Raw genomic sequence first — 23,695 nt, 5'->3', positions numbered from 1 at the left:
CCCACAAACTTCACTTTTTAACCACTTTTTCATTAAAAATAGGTCCCACAGCACTATTCACACATTTAAAAATTATTTTGCTACTGTGTTTTCAGTTTTCAGTTTTAGCAAATTAAGTTCTATCCAAACGGACCCTAGTTTTGTTTTTTTTTTTTTTTTTTTTTGTTGAATAAATTCAAGCTTGTTCACAAGTTATTTAATTAATTTATTATTTTCCCATATTTAGTAAACATTACTATTAAAATAGAATCTCCGCTTTGTTTGTTTCAACATTAACCTTTTTTGGAAAATGATTCATTTTTCAAATAGCATTTTCTAGAAAACTGTCTCATTTTCTGGTGTTTGGTAGCAATCTTGAAAATGGGCTTACGAATGTTTTCTGATGTTTGGTATCCACAGTTTTTATAACATTTCTTGTATAATTTAAAATATGTATAATATGTGTATTGTGTAAACCCACCTAATGTAATCAATATAAATAAATAAATAAAAGCCCAAGAATGAATTTGGTTTTCAAACTAAAATTTTGACAACAGATACAATCAAAATTAGTTATCCAATTTTCATGATTTCAAATACTCATCTTGCTCGTATATATGAACAATAACGTACATAATATATATATATATATATATATATATAAATCATACTTCTCATAATTCAAAATAACCATTATAACCTTAAGTTCCATTTTAAATAGTTCAAAATGCCATATTGGCCAAATAGTTTTACTGGCAAACTAATCCAGTACAAATAGTTTGATAAATATACAAAAATTGTTATAGAACCGTTGACTGACCTGTGAGGAGAAAAAAAAAAAAAAAACCTTATTAAAAAACGGTATTATAGAGAGGAGAAGAAATAGGGAGAATAAATAGAAGAGAGGCAGATAGAGAGAGAAATCTGTGGGAAGAGAAGAGAAGAGGCCAGAGGGGTTGATAATGAGGGTGTGAGAAGATTTTTTTTTTTTTTTTTTTTTTTTTTTTTTGAGAATGAGGGTGTGAGAAGATTTTGTTTGTTATTAGATTCTGCATTTTTAATTTTAGAAGACATACAAGAGCTTCAGCCTTCCAGTTTCATAATTCATCAATTTGAACTTCTCCTGGAAAGAGAGTTTGCCAAGAAGATGGTCAAATTGTAAAAGGATCCCCCAATTATAACCACTCCAATTATCACCACTCAAGAAAAGATATGCTTATCTGCTCTTCAATTTAGTATTTTATACAAAATATTTTAATCCTCCCATTGTACCATACACATGATCCTCCTGACCAATACAATTAAGCAATAGTGAGTTTCAGTGAGAAGTAATAACTTCTTTCTTTTGGTTGGGAGAATCACATAAGTATAACCATACTCATATTGTAATGAATAATTTCTGCAGTCGTCATATATATCTTAAACATTTACACCACTAATTTGCTGAATCAGTTGGACTACCAAAAACATGAACAAATAAATAAAAAAGCTAGGCCATGAGTAGATTTGTGAGAAAGATCTATTTCTGCACAAGCTTTAATATTTTACAACCTGCTCAACATCTCCATTGAAATCAAATTTTCAATCAACAAGGATTATCAAATGACAAGAATCAACCACTATGTCAGGCTGATACCTGATTAATATCACAATCAATAAACAAAGTGACACAGGAAGCATCACAAATAAAGCTAAATTCATAAAAGACACACCAACATAGAGCAGTTCAAGGGCACTACTATCTCATGCTAAATTAATTTAAAAAGACACCCACCAAGTAAAAATTTACTTAAACTCAACATTTAGATGAAGATTTTGAGCTGAGCCAAGATGGGGGAGGCCAAAATAGATGACACCGGTCTGGGAAATCTACAATCTTGCCAGTCTTCTGATTCTCAAAGTAGAAGACACCAATGTCATTTTCATCAGTGAAGTAAATGCAATTCCCTTTACATCCAGAGAATTCTGTAGCTGAAACAGAGAAGGAACTGTCTTTACCCAAAAAAAAAAACTTGATCACCCAAATTCTTGACCATAACCCAACGACCCCACTCTTGGTCCAGCTTATAAACTTCAAAATTAACTGTCTTAGGACAAACACGGTATCTACGGAGATCGTGGTCAAACCTCCTCTCTCTATCACAGAACCTATCAACAACGTAAGAGTTCTCCACATGACTCCACCAAATGCTTCTGGTTTCCAAAAGCACAAAGTGGAAGTGGAGGCGAAAATTGTATCAGCTTCATTGATGAATCAATCCATGCATGAAACTGTTCCCAATCCATCAACTACATAGGATTGTCCCTTGTATACAATAATGTCATCACAGTAAAAGTTGTTATCATCTACAAAGGTCCAATTCTTGTCTCCATATTTCACATACCCCAACTTTCCTTCATGAAATAACCCGAAAATCAATTTATCTTCAACACAACTAGTCCACGCAGAGTTTGGAAACAACACAAGTTTATTCACACCATCAATATTCACGTCACTACTATATTCAAGTTTATATACTTTACCTACCTCGACAACTCGAAAATCCAATAAGTTGATCACTTTTGGAAAAGACTCTTGGAGAAACCTGATCTGGAGGCTAGAAAGTGGATCCAAAAGACGTACTCGACCAGGTTCAAACTCTTCCACCTTGACCAACCAGCCCTTTGATGAACTTGTTGAAGGGTTTGGATTATCATCGGGTGGCTCAAGACGGTAGGTGGTACTTTGAGAGAGAAAGGCTTCAACTCCAGCTGGGTTAATGGGGGTAAGGAAAAGGGAGAGGCAAAGGAGATATCTCACGTAGTGGAGGGATAGAGGATCGCCACGAAGCACAGACACTGCGAAATCTTACAGCATCGATGCGAGCTTGGACGGTTTTTCCGATTAAAGGTAAGAGTTCCATTGGAAGAACAGACCACTCGACCTCTCTCTCACCCATATTTTCGTTGCTTGACTTAGAGAATGATAGGCAGATAGAGGGTTAGCCTTAGACAAAACAACCAACGTTATATTTTCTATGAATGAATAACAAAATGGTATATCTTAATCTATGGATTGGGCCGTGATGCATTAGGCCTGGAGGGTTTGTACTTTGTGTTATAATTTTCATACTATATCCTTAATTTTGATGGGCCGGATTTTCACTTTTTTCATCTTGGGGTATATGTTTTCGTGTCAGACATATGGGACCAGATAGGACCAAAGTAGACTGAATAAGACCAAAGTGGACATAATGGACTGAATAGAACCGAAGTGGGCCGAATAAGACTGAATGGACCAAATAAAACCAAAGTGGACGGAATGGACTGCATAGAACCGAAGTGGATTGAATAGGACTGAATAAGACTAAAATGAAAAAATGGACCGAATAAGACCGAAGTGGACTGATTAGGACAAAGGTTGACCAAATAGGACCGAATAAGATCAAAGTGGATAGAATGGACTAAACAAAACTGCGTTGGACCGGATTTAACTGAATAAGAAAAAAGTGGACTGAATAGGACCGAAGTGGATTGAATAGGACCGAATAAGACTAAAGTGGATTGAATAGACAGAATAGGTCGAGGTGGTCTGAGTAGGACCAAATAGGATCAATGTGGACTGAATAGGATCGAAGTGGACCAAAGTCAACTGAAAAGGATTGAATATAACCAAGGTGGACCAAATGGACCGAATATGACCAAAGTGAACTTGAAATTTTTATTATTATTATTATTTTTAATAAATATTGGGCTTTAGATACCCAAAGTATATTATTTTAGTAATATGTATTTCCTAAGTAATATAAAAAGTATTATCAAATGTTCAAATTTTATTGCATTTTTTTTAATCTGTGCTACTATTTTTATTTATTTTTACATATATGTTACATGCATGACTCTAATGAAATATGCAGGATTTTTATTAATAAGTAAATTAGACCATAAAATAAAATGTAAAAAGTTAATCTATAGTGTACTTATTCAATATTTTGAAACCAATTGAAAAAGAACCACTAAACTTTTCCAATAGTCTTTTGTATTAAATTTTAGCTCTATAAATAATTTTTTAGAAAAAAACAAAAGATTTCTATCAACATAATTTTGTGAATTTCACGACTTTCATATGACAAAATATTTTGTCAACACTTCTAAAATGCTTGAATCTACAAAAGGTGCCCTTAAAAATTAGAGAGGAAAAAAGACAGGGCTAGTAATAATCAATAATTGCATCAACCAATAAACAGCTTTAGTAAATTTTATTGGAAATATTCACTAATAAATCAAAAAGAAGTTCCATTAAAAGATTTTGGAAACAAAATTTCCCCCCCATGTTGAACTCAAATGGCTTTTCAATTTTCATACACATCTTAAGTGAGATATGAGAACTAGATGTGTTGTTTTGGTTCCAGTATAAGCTTAGCGTATCACCAAATATTTACTAGTCCCTTTAAACCTGAGTCTTTCTCTTATCAGATTTGCCCATTGAGAAAAGAATGAGCAAACAATGGGGTTAAAAGTTTTTGGGGCATGCGTTTATAACTTCATTGTTTCCTGCTAAAAGTAAGAAATGAACCCACCCTATCCATCGTAATGTCCTTACATAAATTTATGGGTGGGACTAATTTCACATTCACAATTAGGTCAAGATCTCACCCGTTCTCACAATCGGATTGTAATTGAAATATGTTATGCATGATCTATTTCCTTCTTTTCGTTTGATGATATGCAAATGGTTAAGTTTTTTTTTTTTTTTTTTTTTTTAAACAGCTGAGGTACCAAAGCCTGAGTTTATAAATTGCAAGTTTTGGCAAGCCATAAAACAAAATTAAACATAGATGGCAGCTGTAAGGTCTGCAAAACCATGCTTTGCCCATTCCATGTACCATAGCATTCCAATTCTGCAACAAGCCCCAAATATGTACAAGTATTAATGTAAAGACTCGAAAGAAATTCTGTTTAATTATTCAGCAACCGTAACTTACATTTATTCATAAAAAGAGCCACTCACTTCTTGCCTCAATAAATGGATTCTGTGTTTCCTTACTAATGGTGAGTGGTGACACATTGCCCTCTTGCACATTTGATACCCAAAACCCAATTTGGCCTTTTCCACCTACCTTATTACGTAACAGTAACACTCAACACACCGCATATTTTTCAATGACAAACAAGCACTTCAAAATTTGTCCTGACCTCTGCTACAATGGCAAGGCAAAAGGATACCAAATATTCTTCTGGCCAACATAAATTGATTCACACCCCTGACTATTTTGCAAATTGCAACGACCTGCTCATCAATTTGGTTACCAAACAGATGTAATAACTTTAAAAAACTTGTTCTCATTTGCTAAATTAGCTCCAATAGCTAAAAATCATTAAGTTAAAACTCATTATCACAAAAGCACTACAGCATAAAGTTCTATTTCTTACAGCAATCCCAATCCGACTCTTAATCTAAATGACATTCCTCATATATACCTACCCAATTCAGTAAATGAGTTGTACTTTCTGAAAATACTAGCTCATGGGTAGATCAAAGCAATATTCAACACATGATCAAGCTTATATCTATTTAACAAGGATTATTGAAGTTTGTGTTTGTGATCATACAAACCACCACAATGGGCTGCTCTATGATTAAAACTTACAATCATCAAAAGTATCTGTTACAGCAAGCAAACAGGGGCACATAACAATGAAACCAAATACACCATTTGATTAAAAAGTTTCACAACATTAATTTCATACTTACATAGGCCTAAAGCAAATTTGGGAGAGGCCAAGATGGATAACTGTCCTCAAAATATGATAAATATCCAACGCTATTATCTTCCAAACTGAAAACTCGAGTTTCATATTGATCAGTGAAGTAAATGCAATTCCTTTTATACCCAGAAAGCTCTTTAGCCATAACCGAGAAACAACAATCATTACCCAAAACAAAAGCTCGATCGCCCAAGCTTTCCTTCAATTCCCATCGACCCCACTCTTCATCAAACCTATACACTTTGAAACAAATTGATTCAGCACAATCTTCACCACCCATATAAAACGCATCATTCTCTACCCTCCTCCTTTCCCTGTCAAGGTACCTATCAACAACATAGAGAGCTCCACAAGACTCCACCAAATGCTTCTGGCTACCCAACCCACAAAGCGGAGGCAAAAATTGAACCAACTTCAATGACGAATGATCGATCCATGAAACGATTCCCAAACTATTAATCACGTAGAATTGGCCCTTATACACAATGATATCATCATAATCAAAACTATTACGATCTACGAGGATCAATTCCTCATCCCCAGATTTTGCAAAGCCTAACTTTCCGTCATTAAAGATAACAAAAGCGGCAGAGGCGTTTACATTAGTCCAAGGAGAATTGGGAAACATAACTACCTTATTCACTCCAAAAATAGAGATGTCACTGACACTAAGGACTTGTTCGATTTCATTAGTGGATGTGGATAATCCAACTCTAACTTGATATCTAAGCGTATATGCTTTAGTTAACTCTACGACTCGAAAGTCAAATAAGTTCAAAGTCTTATTGGGGTACCTGATACGACGGTTGGAGATTGGATCAAATAAACGAAACTTGCCTCCTGAGTTTGAGTCTTGTTCGACTTTGATCAACCAAGACTTATTCGAAGAAGTCGAAGAGGGATTTAGCCTTTGTAGTCGATAGACAGTGCTTTGGCAGAGATAAGCCGGAGTTCGAATTGGAATTGGAGCTGGATAAGGGGAAGGGAATATGAGAGGGAATCGAGGAGAGTAGGAGTGAAAGAGAGGGATAGAAGAGCGCCACGTGTTGCAAACGCTGCGGAATCGAACAATATCGATGCGGGTGTCGAGGTTTTTGCCGATCGTTGGTAACAGCTCCTTGGGAAGTTCCGACCACTCCACTCTCTCTACATCATCCATATCTTTGTTCTCTTTTTTGGATTTCTCCATATCTTTGTTCTTGGTTGACTAGACTTAAACCAGAGATCTTCATTCTATATTAAAAGACAAAGACCCAAGTGGCCAAGGAATTGATGAAAAAAAAAAAAGAAAAGAAAAAGAAAAGAAAAAAAAGCCAACGTTTTCACAACTAAAGTGATGATGTGGAATGGACGGTAACCTTTAGGGTGCCACAAATATGTGGAATCATTGTTATATTAAGGGTGCACATTTTTTTAAATTAAGCTATTTATATATGTTCTTTCTCAAAAAAAAGCTATTTATATATGTTATCAATTAAGATATTAATTAGTTTTTTATATAGGTAAGAATTAAACTTTAGATTTCTTATACAACTATTAGAAATTTTACCAGTTAAGCTAATTGGTACCCATTATTTTATATATATTTTTTTGATGGGGGTACCCACCATTTTACAATTTATATTCAATTTTATATAAGGCGAAATATTTTATAAATAATATGATGTGTAGTTAGAATTTGTTTCTAGTACTCATTCAAACAATTCATTCTCTATATATTTTGAATGGTCTAAAAATGAAATATAATAAATTTATCACTTATATTAGAAAAAAGAATACAAGACTTTAATGACATAAGAAAAATGTAATATTATTAGGAACCTACCAAAATTATGTTGAGAATGTAACATAATTGTCAATGAAACAACTCCTCTTTCTACACAAACCTCTCCTTCCAAAGCATCACCAAAGTGAAGTGAAATGGACTAAATTGGATCTTGAATAGACTAAAATAGACCGAAGGAACTGGACTGGACTGAAATGGACTTAAGTGGACTGAACTTGACCTAAGTGAATTGAATGAACTGAAATACTATATTGATGTGGCTCAATAAAAGAGTAGCAACAATATATATTACATTTTAACTTTTATGTATTATATATAGATAGCTAAGAGACTCTTGCATTTTATGTATTTCAAACAATATCAAGCCTTTTGCTTTTGCCCTACTGGAGGTGGCCTTATTGGATTAAGACATAGGCTTTGTTTAGTTGGGGGATTAAAAAGTTAGGAATAAGAAAGATTTAGTTTTCTCATGTGTATTTGGTTGAGAGGATGAAAAAGTGAAGAGAAAGAAAACACTTTTATTTGGTTGAGAAGAAAAATAAGAGATAGAAAATGTAATTTGTATAAATTTATTTTCATGTCCTTATCACCATCGTTTAAAAAATCGGATTGGACCAGACAATTGAACCAGTTCAATCGAGAACCAAACCTAGAATTGGGCTGGCTAAAATTGGGAAAACCACTGTTTTAAAAACTGGACCAGACCGGCCGGTCCGACCGGTTCAACGGGAACCGGGAGCCAATCCGGTCCGGTTAAAAGCTCCAAAACCGGTCAACAACCGGAAAACCGGCCAAAAACGGTCAAAAACCGGGGTCCAACCGGAAATTAAAAAAAAAACGGTTCTATGACCGGTTCGATTTTTAAAACCATGGAGAAAACAGCAAAAAACCAACCAAAACCGAGAAAGAACTCGTAAAACCTAGAAACCGGTCTCTTTTGTGGATATTTGACCGTTCATTTTTTTTTTTTTTTTTTTGAACGAAAGGTAGAGACCGTTCATGTTTTTAAAACTATGCTTTATCACAAAAAAATATTAATAGACTAAAACATTGTTGTAAGTAAATAATTATAATTATAAAAAAATAAATAAATAAACGCCACACACAAGTGGGACGACATGGCTCATTGTCTAGCCCCTAGGCGAGCAACAGATGCTATTAACAATGCCAATTCTTATCAGTTTATAGTACAACTAAATTTTCTTTTGGTCCAACAACTACAGCCATTTCTTACTCAATACCCAATACCAAACAATATCGGGTTCCTTTCAAAATATTTCGTTTGTTATTACACTCTGCATAATTAGTTTCAAAGCAGAAGAAGAACTTCAGTCTTTAGACATAGTTTTAAACCATTCCATAATTCATCAATTTCAACTTCTCCTAGAAAGAAAGCTTAGCCAAGACGATTGTGAAATTGGAAAAGGATCCCCAACGAAGAACGAACCTCTCTAATTATTGCCACTCAAGCAAAGGTCGGCTTATCTGCTCTATGATTTACGATTTTATACTGAGTCTTCAGTCCTATTGTATTGAATAATTTCTCAAAGCCATTATATATATTGTTACATTTCCAGTCATAAAATATATCTTTACATTTCAACCACTACTTATGTAGATCATTTGGACTACCAAAAACATGAACAAATAAATAAAAAGGCTAGGCCATGAGTATATTTGAGAGAATTTCAAATTCTGCACAAGACAAGCTTTAAGATACAGCAGCCCTGCTCAACTTCTCCATTGAAATCAGTTTTTCAATTAACATAGATGATTGAATAATTCTGAGACAAATTGATAATCAGCCACTATGACAGGCTGATACATGATTAAAATTAAAATCACTGAACAAAGTGACATAAGAGACATCACAAGTAAAGCTGAATTCATAAAAAGTCAACAACAACAACAACATCATAGAGCAGTTCAAGGGCACTAATATCCCATGCTAAATTAATTTAAAAACACAACCACCATGTAAATTTACTTACACTCAGCATTTAGATGAACGCAGATTTTGAGCTGAGCCAAGATGGGGGAGGACAAAATATAGGACACTGGTCTTTGTAATCTACAATCATGCAAATTCTCTGATTCTCTACGTAGAAGACACCAAGGTCATTTCCATCAGTGAAGTAAATGCTATTCCCTTTACATTCAGAGAATTCTCTTGCTGAAACAGAGAAGGAACAGTCATTACCCAAGATTAAAACTCGATCACCCAAGTTCTTGACCATAACCCAACAACCCCACTCTTGGTCCAGCTTATAAACTTTGAAAGTCACTGTCTTAGGACAAACACTGTTACTAGGGAACAGATCAAAGTGCCATCTTCCCCCCTCTCTATCAAATTCAAAGTACCTATCAACAATATAGAGTTCTCCACATGACTCCACCAAATGCTTCTGGTTTCCCAAACCACAAAATGGAGGCGAAAATTGTATCAACTTCATTGATGAATTAATCCATGAAACTGTTCCCAATCTATCAACAACATAGGATTGTCCCTTGTATACAATAATGTCATCATAGTCAAAGTTGTGATCATCTACAAGGGTCCATTTCTCATCTCCATGTTTCACATACCCCAACTTTCCTTCATTTAATAACGCGAAAATCACAGTGTCTTCAACACAACTAGTCCATGCAGAGTTAGGAAACAAAACTAGTTTATTCACACCAGCAATAGGCATGCCACTACTATATTGAAGTTCATATGCTTTGCTTACCTCAACAACTCGAAAATCCAACAAGTTAATCACTTTTGGAAAAGGGTCTGGGAGAAACCTGATATGGAGGCTTGAAAGTGGATTTAAAAGACGTGTTCGACCAGGTTCAAACTCTTCCACCCTGACCAACCAGCTATTTGTTGAACATGTTGGAATCTTTGGATTATCATCATCATCGGGTAGCTCGAGACGGTAGATGGTACTTTGAGAGACAAAGGCTTGGTTTCTAGCTGATCTGACGGGGAAAGGAAGAGGGAGAGGCAAAGAAGGAGATACCTCACGTAGTGGAGGGATAGAGGATCGCCATGGAACACAGATGCTGCGAAATCTTATAACATCGATGCGATCTTGGAGGGTTTTGCCGATTAAAAGCAAGAGTTCCATTGGAAGAGCAGACCACTCGACCTCTCTCTCATCCATATCTTCGTTAGTTGACTTAGAGAATGACTTTGCAAGATAGAGAGAAGACCAAAACCAACGGCAAATTGGTGTCTTAATTTCTTAATCTATGGATTGGGCCGTGATGCTTTTAGTCCTGGAGGGTCTGTAATTTGTGCTGCAATATTCATATTATACTTAAGCCACAAAGTGACTTAACTGGATGTATACTTAATTAATTTTGAGGGGCTGTATTCCTTATTTTTCATCTTGGGGTATATGACTTCGTTCAGTATCAACACTGCAACCGATTAATTCTCAAAAAAAAAAAAAAAACACTGCAACCGATTAGTTTTTTGAGATGTAAAGTTATAAATGAGTCGAGCTCCATCAAGTACTAAAATTTAAAACACGAGCCAACAAATTCATTAGCAAACTTTATTATATATTTAAGTTTGATTCATTTTTTTTGCCCAACAAATTCAAACTTGTTCACAAGTATGATTAACTCATTATGTCAGTCAGGAAAAAAAAAAAAAAAACCCCTCTTTGTGGGTTCATCGTTAGAGAGTGTATCACCAAATATTTACTAGCCCCTCCCATTGAGAGAAGAATGGGCAAACAAAAGGCGTTGAAATTGTTTGGGGCATGCGTTTGTAACTTCATTGTTTCATGCTGAAAATTATCAAATGAACCCACTCTGTCCATCCTAATGTCCTTACCAAATTTTATGGGTAGGATTAAATTCACTTTCACTATTAGGTCAAGATCTCACCCATTCTCACAATCGGATTGTAATTAAAATCTATTGTTCTGCATGATCTAATTTCTTCTTATGCTTTGATGATATGCAAATGGCTAAATTATAATGAAAGAGAGGAGGTACCAGAGCCTAATTTTATAAATTGCATGGTTCGGCAAGCCATAAAACAAAATTGGACATAGATGGCAGGTGTATGGTCTACAAAACCATGCTTTGCCCATGCCATGTACCATAGCAATCCAATTCCGCAACAAGCCCCAAATATGTACAAGTATTACTGTAAAGACTTCAAAGAAATTCTGTTTTTAAGTATTCAGCAAATGTAACTTACATTTATTCACAAAAGGAGGCACTCACTTACTGCCCCAATAAATGGATTCAGTTTTTCCTTACTAATGATGAGTGGTGACACATTGCCATCTTGTACATTTGATACCCAAAAGGGCCAAAACCCAAATTTGGCTTTTTTCCAGCTACCATATTAGGTAACAGTAACACTTAACACATAAATTTCAACGACAAACAAGCACTTCAAAATTTGTCTGGACCTCTGCAACAATGGAAAAGCAAAAAGATACCAAATATTCTGGCCATCATAAACTGATTCCCACCCCTGACTACTTTGCCAATTACAAGGACTCGCTTATCAATTTGGTTACCAAACAGATGTAACAACTTTAGAGCACTTGTTCTAATTTGCTAAATTAGCTCCAAAAGCTAAAATTTTGGAGCTATTCCTTGCAGCAATCCTAATCAGGCTCTTAATGTATACGACATTCCTCCATATATATACCCACCCAATTCAGTAAAGGAGTTGTGCTTTCTAATAAATAGTAAAATACAAGCTCATAAGTAGATCAAAGCATTATTCAACACACGATCAAGCTTTAATATATTTAACAAGGATGATTGAAGTTTGAGTTTGTGATCATACTAACCATCACAACAGGCTGCTATATGACTAAAACTTACAATCATCAAATTAAAGTATTTGTTACAGCAAGCAAATAGGGGCACATAACAATGAAACCAAACACACCATTAGATTAAAAATTTTCACAACATTAATTTCATACTTACATAGGCCTAAAGCAAATTTGAGCAAAGCCAGGATGGATGGATATCCTGTAAATCTCGCAAATTTGAGCGAAGCCAGGATGGATGGATATCCTGTAAATCTCCAAAGCTACTATCTTCCAAGTTGAAAACATGAGTTTCATTTTGATTGTTGAAGTAAATGCAATTCCTTTTATACCCAGTAAACTCTTCAGCCGAAATCGACAAACAACAATCATTACCCAAAACAAAAGCTCGATCACCCAAGCTTTTCTCCAACTCCCATCGACCCCACTCTTCATTCAGCTTATACACTTTGAAATCAACCACTTTGGGACCATCAGAGTCTCTAAAATGCCGGTTGGTATGTTCTACCCTCCTCCTTTTTTTATTAAAGTATCTATCAACAACATAGAGAGCTCCACATGACTCCACCAAATGCTTCTGGCTACCCAACCCACATAGCGGAGGCAAAAATGGAACCAACTTCAACGACGAATTATCAATCCACGAAACGTTTCCCAATGTATCAATCACATAGAATTGGCCCTTATATACAATAATATCATCATACTCAACATTGTTATCATCTACAACGGTTAAACTCTTAGCCCCAGATTTTGCAAAGCCTAATGTTCCGGCACCAAAGATAACAAAAACGGCAGAGTCGTTTACATTAGTCCAAGGCGAATTGGGAAACATAACTACTTTAGTCACACGAAGAATAGAGCTGTCTCTGACACTAAGGACTTGTTCGATTTCATTAGTGGATGTGGTGGATCCAGCTCTAACTTTATATCTAAGCATATATGCTTTAGTTAACTCGATGACTCGGAAGTGTAATAAGTTTAAAGTCTTATTGGGGTACCTGCTAAGACGGTTGGAGATTGGATCAAAGACACACAACTTGCCTCCTGAGTTTGAGTATTGTTCGACTTTGACCAACCAAGCCTTATTCGAAGAAGTCGAGGGATTTAGTCTTTGTAGTCGATAGATAGTGCTTTCGCAGAGATAAGCCGGAGCTTGAGCTTGAGTTGACGAAGTGGGCGAGTAAGGGTTAGGGAATTTGAGAAGGAATCGAGGAGATTTGTTGGAGGGAATAGAGGAGCGCCACGAGTTGCAGACACTGCGGAATCGAACAATATCGATTCGGCTGTCGAGGCTTTTGCCGATCGTTGGTAACAGTTCCTTGGGAAGATCCGACCACTCCACTCTCTCTTCATCCATATCTTTGCTCTTTGTTGACTTGCTCCGTGACATAACGCTGTAGTAACAGACAATGGTACCATCCACATTTCTATTTTATAAGACCTGGACCCCAAGGGAAAGTCTTTGAGAAACTGTTGATGCGGCTTTGATCTTAGGCATGATTCATGCCGCATGATCTCATTCTCATGGGTAAAGAAAGTTTGAGGGAATCTCTTCCATTTACAAAGTGATAATTTATAAAATTATAAAGTCATGTAACTGATTAAAAAAAGTAATGTAACTAAAATTATATATTAATAATCTCTTCAACTGTCATATAATGGATCATAGGAAGAATTTTTTAAAATATTTTGAAAATAAACTTTTTCCAAATGTTCATTGGCACTCACTACATGTTAATAATATTGTTTTTGCCTACTAGGCTACATTTTTTCTCTATTTTTTTTTCTTTCTTTTTTGGTAGAATTTATCTCTATTTCTGTTGTTTACATTATCCTTTCTCTATTGTATTCTACCATTCCTCCAAGTTTCCCTCTCTGATGTAGAGAAAAAGATACTACTTCCAAGTGTATGAAAAAACCTTGGCCTCAAACATGTTTAGAACTAAATTTTTTAGTTGGTAATTGAAAAGATCATCCATGTGTATAGGGCCGGCCCTTCCACTAGGCCAATTAGGCAATTGTCTAAGGCCCCCAAGTGGAAGGGGGGCCCCAAATTTTAGAAAAGAAGGGATAGTAGGGAAAAAAAAAATTTGGTTTCAGATGAATATAAAAAATCCTACACGTCCTTTTGACCAAAAAACAAAATTTCTGTTATATTCGGTTAAACAATGGTAGCACAAAATTTTTTTTTGGTCTAAATACAATCAATTATCCCAAAAATAACATCATTATCTTCTAGAAAAACCAAAATTCAACAAGATAAACTACAAATCCGGTCTAAGAAATTAACCACAAAACAATTAATAATTAAAACAAATAAAAAACCTCAAATCTCTAAAATTTTTACCGTTTCTCTTTCTCATTCTTGCTCTGCTTTTTTCTCTCAACTCTTGCTCTTCGCCTCTCTCATTCTTTCTCTTCACTGTTGCTGGCTGCCTGGCTTAAGCTTTCTCTGATCTAAATCATCCGATCGCATCTAATCTGAAAACTCTGAGGAGTGAGGACTGCCGAGCTAACTGTCTTTTTATTTTTTCGCTGCTGCACATGTTTTGATTCTACAGAATGGGTTTTGACTTTTGAGGTATAACTTATAAGACTTAGCTTTCTCTAGTTTAGATTTGTTAAGACTGGGTTGTATATATTGAGTTATGGCTAGACGTTTCATGTTTGGACCTTCAAGTTTTTTTTTTTGGTTGTTGTTGTTGTTGTTGTAGGTGTAATAAGATTTGTTTTATGTTTTTTTGTGGGTGGGTCTTATTAATAAGACTTGTGTGGTCATCTTTGCATCTTCTTGGCTGGGCTGGGCTGTGCTTAATTTTTTTTTAAAAAAATTTTAATCGTGTTTATATATATATATATATATATATTAGTTATTGATAATATAATGAATAAATCTTTATTTATGCAGGTTGAGATTGTTAAAAACTTGTTATTATTTGGTGAAACTACAATAATACTTTTTATATAAATCAGGTTCCATTTCTCATTTGCTCTACACTTGAAAGTTATTTTTTATTTTAGTCTTTATAAATATCTTATTTGATTAGAAATACCTACTAGAAAATATGCATCTGGATATGAAAAACTTAAAAAAAGAAAAAAAGAAGAAAAATTAATCAAGTCTAAAAAAAGATCAATGAATAAATTTGTTATTAGTAATAAACAAAATATAACACAAAATTTAGATCAAAATATCACAAATGACCAAGACATTCACCAAAAAGAGTTAGAAGATAATGAAATGATACAATTGCAAGATAACAATGATGTTCAATTTTGCAATACAACAAATCTTGATAATGAATTTCAAAAGAATTTAGAAGAAAATGAAAATAATAATGACATGTTGAATTATATTCCTTCAAATATTTATGATCCAGGTAATTGGAAAAATATTGACACAAAATTAAAAGATTTATTAGTAGAAAGAGATCCAATTAGAGACAATGATATAATTTTTCCTAAAGGTGATGACACTAGACATTTTTCTACTATTCATTACACTCAAATATTATCAAATGGGGAGAAGCATGATAGAAAATGGCTAGTGTATTCAAAAGATATGGACTAAGTATTTTGTTTTTGTTGCAAGTTGTTTGAATCTAAACGTATTGGCCAACTATGTAATGAAGAAATTCGAGATTGGAAAAATATTAGTTCTAAAATTAGAAACCATGAAACAACTAGATTTGAAAATGAGATTGTAAAAAATAAACTAATAGATTTTAAATGAAATATATTATAATATAAAAATATGAAATAAATATTAATTTAATTAATACATAGTATAAAAAATGCCCCATTTTAGTTCTTGTCTTAAGCCCAAAATGTCTAAGGCCAGCCCTGTATGTGTAACTATAGTCATATGATATTGGTGAATGAGTTATGTGACTCATTTAAATATTGATAATTGCAACGCAATGGATAGCTCTAAACTTTGTTTGTGCAAACTCCTCATCTCACACATCACATAAGCTCTTGCTGAATAAGTTGTTCCATTAGTGGTCTTAAATAAATAAATAAATAAATATATATATATATATATATGTGTGTGTGTTTTATTTTTCACAATGGATATATGGAAAAATGAGTTTTTTTTTTTAAATAAATATTTTCCCTTTTATGATAATTACATACTCTCTTTGAGTATTCGTCAAAATTTCAGTTACTGCCCATCGAAAAAAAATTCAGTTACTGTGGTCCAACAATTCTCTTCTCGAAAAAATAGGAATGACAAACTCAGCTTTAGCACAAAAACTGCCTTTCTAAATCTAAATATTATTTTACATACCAAACCCTCGCATATCCTATCATATCCATTTTTCCTAAAATAATAATAATAATAATAATAAACCCATACAAAATCCGCTCATTTATCTTATCGTAAGCTAGTTTTTTTTTTTTTTTTTTTTTTTTTTTTTTTTTTTTGAGAAACCATAATCTAGTTAAATAGGTTGGATCTAGTCAATTTAGCTTAAAATTGAACGTCTAGAATACTCTTTAAAAAAAAAAAAATTAATATTAGTAAGTAATGGAAGAGCAGACTTGGGAGGGGCAAAATATATAACTAACATATATGTCTCCAGACAATTGTAAACATGCATACACACACATGTACATATATATATATATATATATATACTAGTCGCTAACCTGTGCGATGCACGGGATAGTTAAACAAAATTTGTACACATTCACTTTTATTGGTACAATCATTTGAAAATCTCTCTATAACTTAAGAAACACAATATACTAAAATTAAAGAGAGAAAATTTTCGAAGGACAAAATATTATAGATAATTTAAAAGAATTTTGGTTTAATTCTTGAACACTGTAACTCCATAAAATTCATACTAATAATAATATTTTATGATAGTGCAGTTAGAATTTTGGTTTAATTCTTGAACACTGAATTGGAAATTGATTACATGAGTATTCAATGGTGAACAAAAATGAAGTTAAAATTTGAGCATTGTAACAACTTCTTCACACAATATTCTATGGGTAGCAACGAATTTAATTTGATTGTGTTACTATATAATCCAAACTTATTAATATATCAGGACTATGAATTAGCTCAATAAAACTATCAAAGCCTTTCCACTACAAGAACATGTGAAGATTCTGTTAATTTGAGCAAACTTAAACCCCTCCATCCACTTAAATTTTAGAAACAGATTATACACTTAAAAGGGTTAGTAATTTATAGCACTTATGTACCCCCCCACTATTAGTATACAGACACCAAGTGCGGTCGACGTAACCCTTTGAAAGAACCTTCCCCAATTGGACCCTATCAAAAAAAAAAAAAAAAAAAAAAAACACCCAATTAACAAAATTGATCCAAAAGGGTCTAAAAAGCACACAAAATCAATTCAAAAAACAAAAATATGAGACAAAGTAATTACTTTCCGCTGCAATGAAATCGTCTTCTGTATTGTTGTTCCAAACTGCAACACTTATCTCTCTAAGGTCTTCAATTAACGAAAACACAAACTTCTCTTGGAATACCGAAGTATTATGACCATCTATACACACACAAAAAAAACAAAATCAACATAACTCACTATAACTCTATAGAAGCCTCAAAAATATAAAGAGAAATTAAAGGGGTTGAATTTGATATTTATGTTTGGAGAGAGAGAGTTTGCAGAATTTTTTTTTTGAATTGAGTACGTGCAATACATTATACAATGAAAATAACTGCACATATGCCATATGTATAGTTGGTCCATTACCTATCGTTGAAAAATATAGGAATGCAAAATGAAACATATATTGATTCCTAGAACACGCTTAATACGATGTAAAAGCCATGTTAAAATTGATTATTGAGCTTCATGTGCTTTTTCATTCCTGAAGATTATCCTTCGTTTATATAGAGAATATAGAAAATATAAGTGCAAAGAAAATCACCTTAACGTCTTAGAGTGATGATCTGGTGGCTATAGCTAGCTTGTCTTTGAGAATTTGGTTCCTGTTAGGGTTCTTGCTTTCGGTCACCTACTTATATAGAATTCTAGATACTGCCTTAAAAGTTTCAAAATGAAACGGGAATTAATTAGTGTTTGCTAAGTTGGTTTGGTAGTTCAATGAATTTTTCAGCCAAAAGATGGTCATAACTTGAGAGAGGGGTAAGGTTGTTAGGGTTTTGAGGAGTTATAATGTTTTTTTTTTTTTTTTTTTTAAATATTGTGCTGACGTGGAAAATTGTGGTGCCAGCAAAGGTTTCGGTTATATATATATATATAGATTATACTGTGCACATTATATATAATACTTATGACCAATCTATTTTTTTTTAAATGACACTCGTGTGAATACTAAGCAATATTTAATGTTATAAATCCACATAAATATAACATATACATTATATTGTGTATATTTGTTAAAGATTTTATAAAAACTATGTTGTAATTTTTTGCATTATCAAACTTCCACTTATAATTCTCATGTAATTATTTTTAGTTATTAAAGAAGCCTCAATAAAACTTACATTAATTTTTGTTAAGGTTATAAAATGATTAAATTATAAAATTTTTAAGGCATTGTAAACATTACTCATCATGTAAATGTCAGGCACCACTGGGTGCCTCAATACCATCAGTGTCCCAAAGCTCTTAAAAAGGTTCTCAACCATAAACTCGATACAGGTTTTGGGGGCCTCAGAACCAACCAAACCAAATTTAGTTAGTTCAGACATAGATTTTTAATCCAGACCCAACTCAAGCTGTAACACCAATAAATTCTTTTAAAGCGTATATACACAACACAACACTTATTCATTAAAACAAAAATATTATCCAATTTCGTGGTTTCCCTTGATTTAATACCCGATGACAAGGCTGCCAGAGGCTCAAGAGTAAAATATTAAGTACACCAAGGCATTCGGAATAGGCACACACACAACCACCTGCTAATAATTCAATGGATAATGATTACAAGCTTCATGTTATCCTAAAGAGGTATGCAATAAACAATATGGGACATCAATCAACAAAAATGCTAATTACACAGTGCAGGAATTAAAAGAGCTTTTTTCTGTTTCTGTTATAATTAACAGAAGGTGAAGACCTTTTCTGGCCATGAAGGAATTTGTTACTAACAAACACTCTGAACTAGTAAAAGCTGAAGTACATGGATAGAGGATGGAGCAACTTTGAGCCATTTAAATATTTGCAATAATAATAAAAAACAATACGTTGAAACTGTTAATAATGTCTATTTAATAAAATCACACACGTCTTCGATCTTTAGAATTGTACCCATGATCTCCAACCTTTTTCACTTTACCACCTAAACCAAGGGCCAAGGCTTGGAAATATCACTAACCTAGGTTTTAAGACAGGGTCAAGCAATGGCTCAACTAAAGAAAGGTATATGAGACTAATAGAAGATGCTGCTTATTTTATATAGTTTGCCAATCAGCTCTAGCTCGAACAGTACCTCCTCTTCTTGTAAGAAGAAGTTGGAGGATGAGATCGTTGGTTCAATATCCACCGAGTGTTTCCTCACTGATAAATAATGAAGGGCTAAAATGAACATGTTTAAAATAGAGTCAAATATCCAACACATGCTATTAAAGACTAAATTCATATGGAAACGGCTGAAAGAACCCACACACACACACACACACACACACACAATAAGACCCTGTCCACGAGTCCCTTAAGTAGTCCAATGCAACAAATATAAACAAATGCATATAGAGATGATATGTCCACAACATTTTTACAACAAATTTTAAGTGGCAGATTGTTACTAGTTGTTATTTTTAAGGCAAAAAAGTAATCTTAGTGTTAGGTTCAAATTTGAACCAATAACAACTTACCACCTATAATTTGTTGTGAAAATGTTGTGGACGTAACACCTCTCCGAATGCATATCCATTCTCACACAAATTATAGTCCGCATGACGAGATATAGGAGATACTGTCTCATGGAGGTTAGGTTGACTTTAGCTAAGCGCACAGAGGGAGGAGTACAGAGTACTAACTACTTAATTGTCTGACCAGCACAATTGAGTAAAAACTTTAAAAGAGATTCAAGTAAACTACTACCTAGTCTCTTTCCCTCCTCAAATTACTCGGTCTCTAAACCATTCATAGGCAAAGAATATAAAGTTGACAATAACAATCCCTACATCCACTTAATAAGAAAAAATTTATCAAAAAAAAAAAAAAAGTCGAAAAAAAAATTTACTCAATTCTTGATTTCTTGAAATTAAAGTACCATACAAAAAGAAAAAGAAAGCAAAAAGAGAAAGATAAATTACTCTAGGGTCCACACTCTAAAAACTAATTACTATCTTAAATATTTATAATCTACTTAATAATATAAAATTTACAAAAAAAAAAAAGTGAAATTTTTTTTTTTACCCAATACTTGATTTCTTGAAAGTAAAGTACCATATAAAAAGAAAAAGAAAAGAAAAAGAAAGAGAAGAGATAAAGATAAATCACTCCACAGTCCACACTCTAAATACTCATTACTATCTTAAATATTTATAATCCACTTAATAATATAAAATTTACAAAAGAAAAAAGTGAAAAAAAAAAAAAAAAAATTTAACCAATACTTGATTTCTTGAAAGTAAAGTACCATATAAAAAGAAAAAATAAAAAAAGATAAAGATAAATCATTCCACAATACACACTCTAAATACCAATAACTATCTTAAATATCTATAATCCACTTAATAATATAAAATTTACCCAAAAAAAAAGTAAAAAAAATTACCTAGTACTTGATTTCTTGAAAGTAAAGTACCATACAAAAAAAAAAAAAAAAGATAAAGATAAAGATAAATCATTCCACAGTCCATACTCTAAATAATAACTATCTTAAATATTTATAATCCACTTAATAATATAAAATTTACAAAAGAAAAAAAAATTCCAGTACTTTATTTCTTGAAAGTAAAGTACTATATAAAAAGAAGGAAAAAAAAATCACTCCACAGCCCACTCTCTAAATACTAATTACTATCTTAAATATTTATAATTCACTTAATAATATAAAATTTACAAAAGAAAAAAAAAAGTGAAAAAAAATTAATAGTACTTGATTTCTTGAAATTAAAGTACCATACAAAAAGAAAAAAAAAAGATAAAGATAAATCACTCCACAATCCACACTTTAAATACTAATTACTATCTTAAATAATTATAATCCACTTAATAATATAAAATTTACAAATGAAAAAAAAATGAAAAAAAAAAATTACCCAGTACTTTATTTCTTGAAAATAAAGTACCATACAAAAAAAAAAAGATAATAAAAATAAATCACTCCATAGTCTACGCTTTAAATACTAATTACTATCTTAAATATTTATAATCCACTTAATAATACAAAATTTAGCCGCACAGCGCTTTAACCTTTTTTGAGAATAAACAGCAGACACAGAGGTTTAACCTTTGATGTACACAACTGTGGAGATGGGTTAGATCTTGTAGGTTTTGAGCTACACATGGGTGGAGAGTTCAGACTTGGGTCATAAATCATAATGGCTGGGCTTGGGCTTTTTGTCTATTTTGAGAAGATAGTCATTTGTTTTTAGAGAATTACATTTGTTTGGTCTAATTGTCAACCTTAGCCCATATCAATAACTAATAGTAAAATAAGTTACTATAAATTATTGGGTAATAGTTTAAAAACTTAATGAAAAAGTTTAATGCATTCCCACATGAGGTCTCTACTTATATATATATATATATATATATTGATTGATGGATACATCAAGAGTCGATGTAGTAAGCCCTGCTCTATAGCTAATATAAGAGTTGAGAATTGAGATTGAAGGTTCTATTCTGCAAGTCCTATTTACCCTGCTATAGTTCTTAGCTGTAACTAAGGCAGAGAGTCACTCAAAGTTCTGTAACCTGTTTCCTAGTTGTCGTTGTTATTTGTTGTTCCTAGGTTGTGATTTTGTAATGCAAGAACTTCTTAGGGTCTTTAATTTTAGGTGAAGGGAGAAAACCACTAAGATCAAATTTGTTCTTAAGAAATACAAAAATTTTAAAAAAGAAAGCACCAAAAAAATGATAAAAACAACATTCTGTATTGAACAATACTTATTTTTCTTTTGTTTTACGTAGCAGTCTCATAACTCAGAAAACTTGGTTACACTGGAGATATCAATTTGGGCCATTATGCCATTTTCTACTATGGCAAGAAGATCTTCCAAATAGTAAATTCAACTTCCCACTCCAAGCTCTTTCAAAAAATTCAAACCCTAACATTTTGATTCGTGTTATGTTATGTTTTGCTAGTAAAAGTTGTTTTTTAACAAAAAAGCCAAATGTGGGTAATAGAGACCAAATGGAGCTAAACACAGGTGGGCAAAGTGTTAAGTTTTAAACTACGGGTAGACAAGATAAAAGCAGGTCAAACCACAGGTGTGTTTACTATTATGGCAACAATGATAATGGCAACAGTGGATGGCAAGTTAAAGGATGATTGAATTAAGGTGTTTTGAAACTTACAAGACTAAAATAAAAGAATGCAAACTTAAAGAATTGAAACGAAAAGTAGCGAAACTTAGAGAGTGGATTTTCGAGTTTTGCCTAAATTCTTTTAAAGTGTATATACAAAATACTTTTCCAGTAAAACAAAAATATTATCCAATTTCGTGGTTTCCCCTTGATTTAATACGCCATGACTGGGCTGCCAGAGGACCAGAGTAAAATAGTAAGTACAGCAAGGCATTTGGAATAAGCACACATACGACCACATGCTAAGAGCATTAGCATTGGAGAATGCTAATGCCAAATCTAAGGATAATTTGGCATTTTAAGCCTTAAAACCGTTTGCATCAGAGAATGGTAAAGCCCACTATTGCAAATTTTTTTGTAATAGTGCTACAGTACAATTCTAAAGTTAGAATTGTACTGTAGCAGTATTCTAAAAAAATATATATATTTTTTATTCTGCTCTGACTCCCACTCTCTCAACTATCCTCGTCTCTCTCTCTTTCTCGCTCTCCCTTTCCTCTCTTTCATTGCTGTTTGCTCCGATGGGTTCGATGTGGCTTCAATGGGTTTGTTCCGATGTGGATGTGGTTTGCTCCGATCGGTGTATCATGGGTCAAATGGTGGATCGGCAAGGTGGGCCGTGGGTTATGGGTTATGGGTTTTGGATTTGGGTTGATCTAGGCATTTTTCTGGGTTTTTTCTGGGTTGATCATGTGGCTTCGACGTTTTCTGGGTATTTTCCGGGTTGATCGGTGTATCATGGGTCAAGCTCCGATCGAAGTGGCTTCGACGTTTTTCTGGGTATTTTCTAGGTTGATCGGTGTATCATGGGTCAAGCTTCGATCGATGTGGCTTTGACGTTTTTCTGGGTTGATCATCGGCGTTTTTCTGGGTATTTTCGATGGCCTGGG

The 23,695-nt window shown here is 33.3% G+C and overlaps 3 protein-coding genes and 1 pseudogene across 3 annotated transcripts; all 4 read right to left on the bottom strand.

Annotated features, from left to right (window-relative positions):
* Positions 1-1,480: 1,480 nt before the first annotated feature.
* On the bottom strand, positions 1,481-3,664 carry LOC126690489 (putative F-box protein At1g65770; annotated as a pseudogene).
* A 1,839-nt stretch (positions 3,665-5,503) lies between these two features.
* LOC126690484 (putative F-box protein At1g65770) lies at positions 5,504-6,982 on the bottom strand. Its single transcript, XM_050385656.1, has one exon. It carries the CDS (start codon positions 6,914-6,916, stop codon positions 5,720-5,722), a length of 1,197 nt encoding a protein of 398 aa, XP_050241613.1. The 5' UTR covers positions 6,917-6,982; the 3' UTR covers positions 5,504-5,719.
* Positions 6,983-9,223: 2,241 nt separating this feature from the next.
* LOC126690486 (putative F-box protein At1g65770) lies at positions 9,224-10,909 on the bottom strand. The gene has a single exon (XM_050385661.1). The coding sequence runs from the start codon at positions 10,660-10,662 to the stop codon at positions 9,514-9,516; it is 1,149 nt and encodes a 382-aa protein (XP_050241618.1). The 5' UTR covers positions 10,663-10,909; the 3' UTR covers positions 9,224-9,513.
* Positions 10,910-12,248: 1,339 nt separating this feature from the next.
* Positions 12,249-13,827, bottom strand: LOC126690483 (putative F-box protein At1g65770). The gene has a single exon (XM_050385655.1). The coding sequence runs from the start codon at positions 13,697-13,699 to the stop codon at positions 12,470-12,472; it is 1,230 nt and encodes a 409-aa protein (XP_050241612.1). The 5' UTR covers positions 13,700-13,827; the 3' UTR covers positions 12,249-12,469.
* Between the last annotated feature and the right edge of the window lie 9,868 nt (positions 13,828-23,695).

This window comes from Quercus robur, chromosome 6 (assembly GCF_932294415.1).
Source record: "Quercus robur chromosome 6, dhQueRobu3.1, whole genome shotgun sequence".
Lineage (NCBI taxonomy): Eukaryota > Viridiplantae > Streptophyta > Magnoliopsida > Fagales > Fagaceae > Quercus > Quercus robur.
This window is presented reverse-complemented; position numbering and strand designations above follow the sequence as displayed.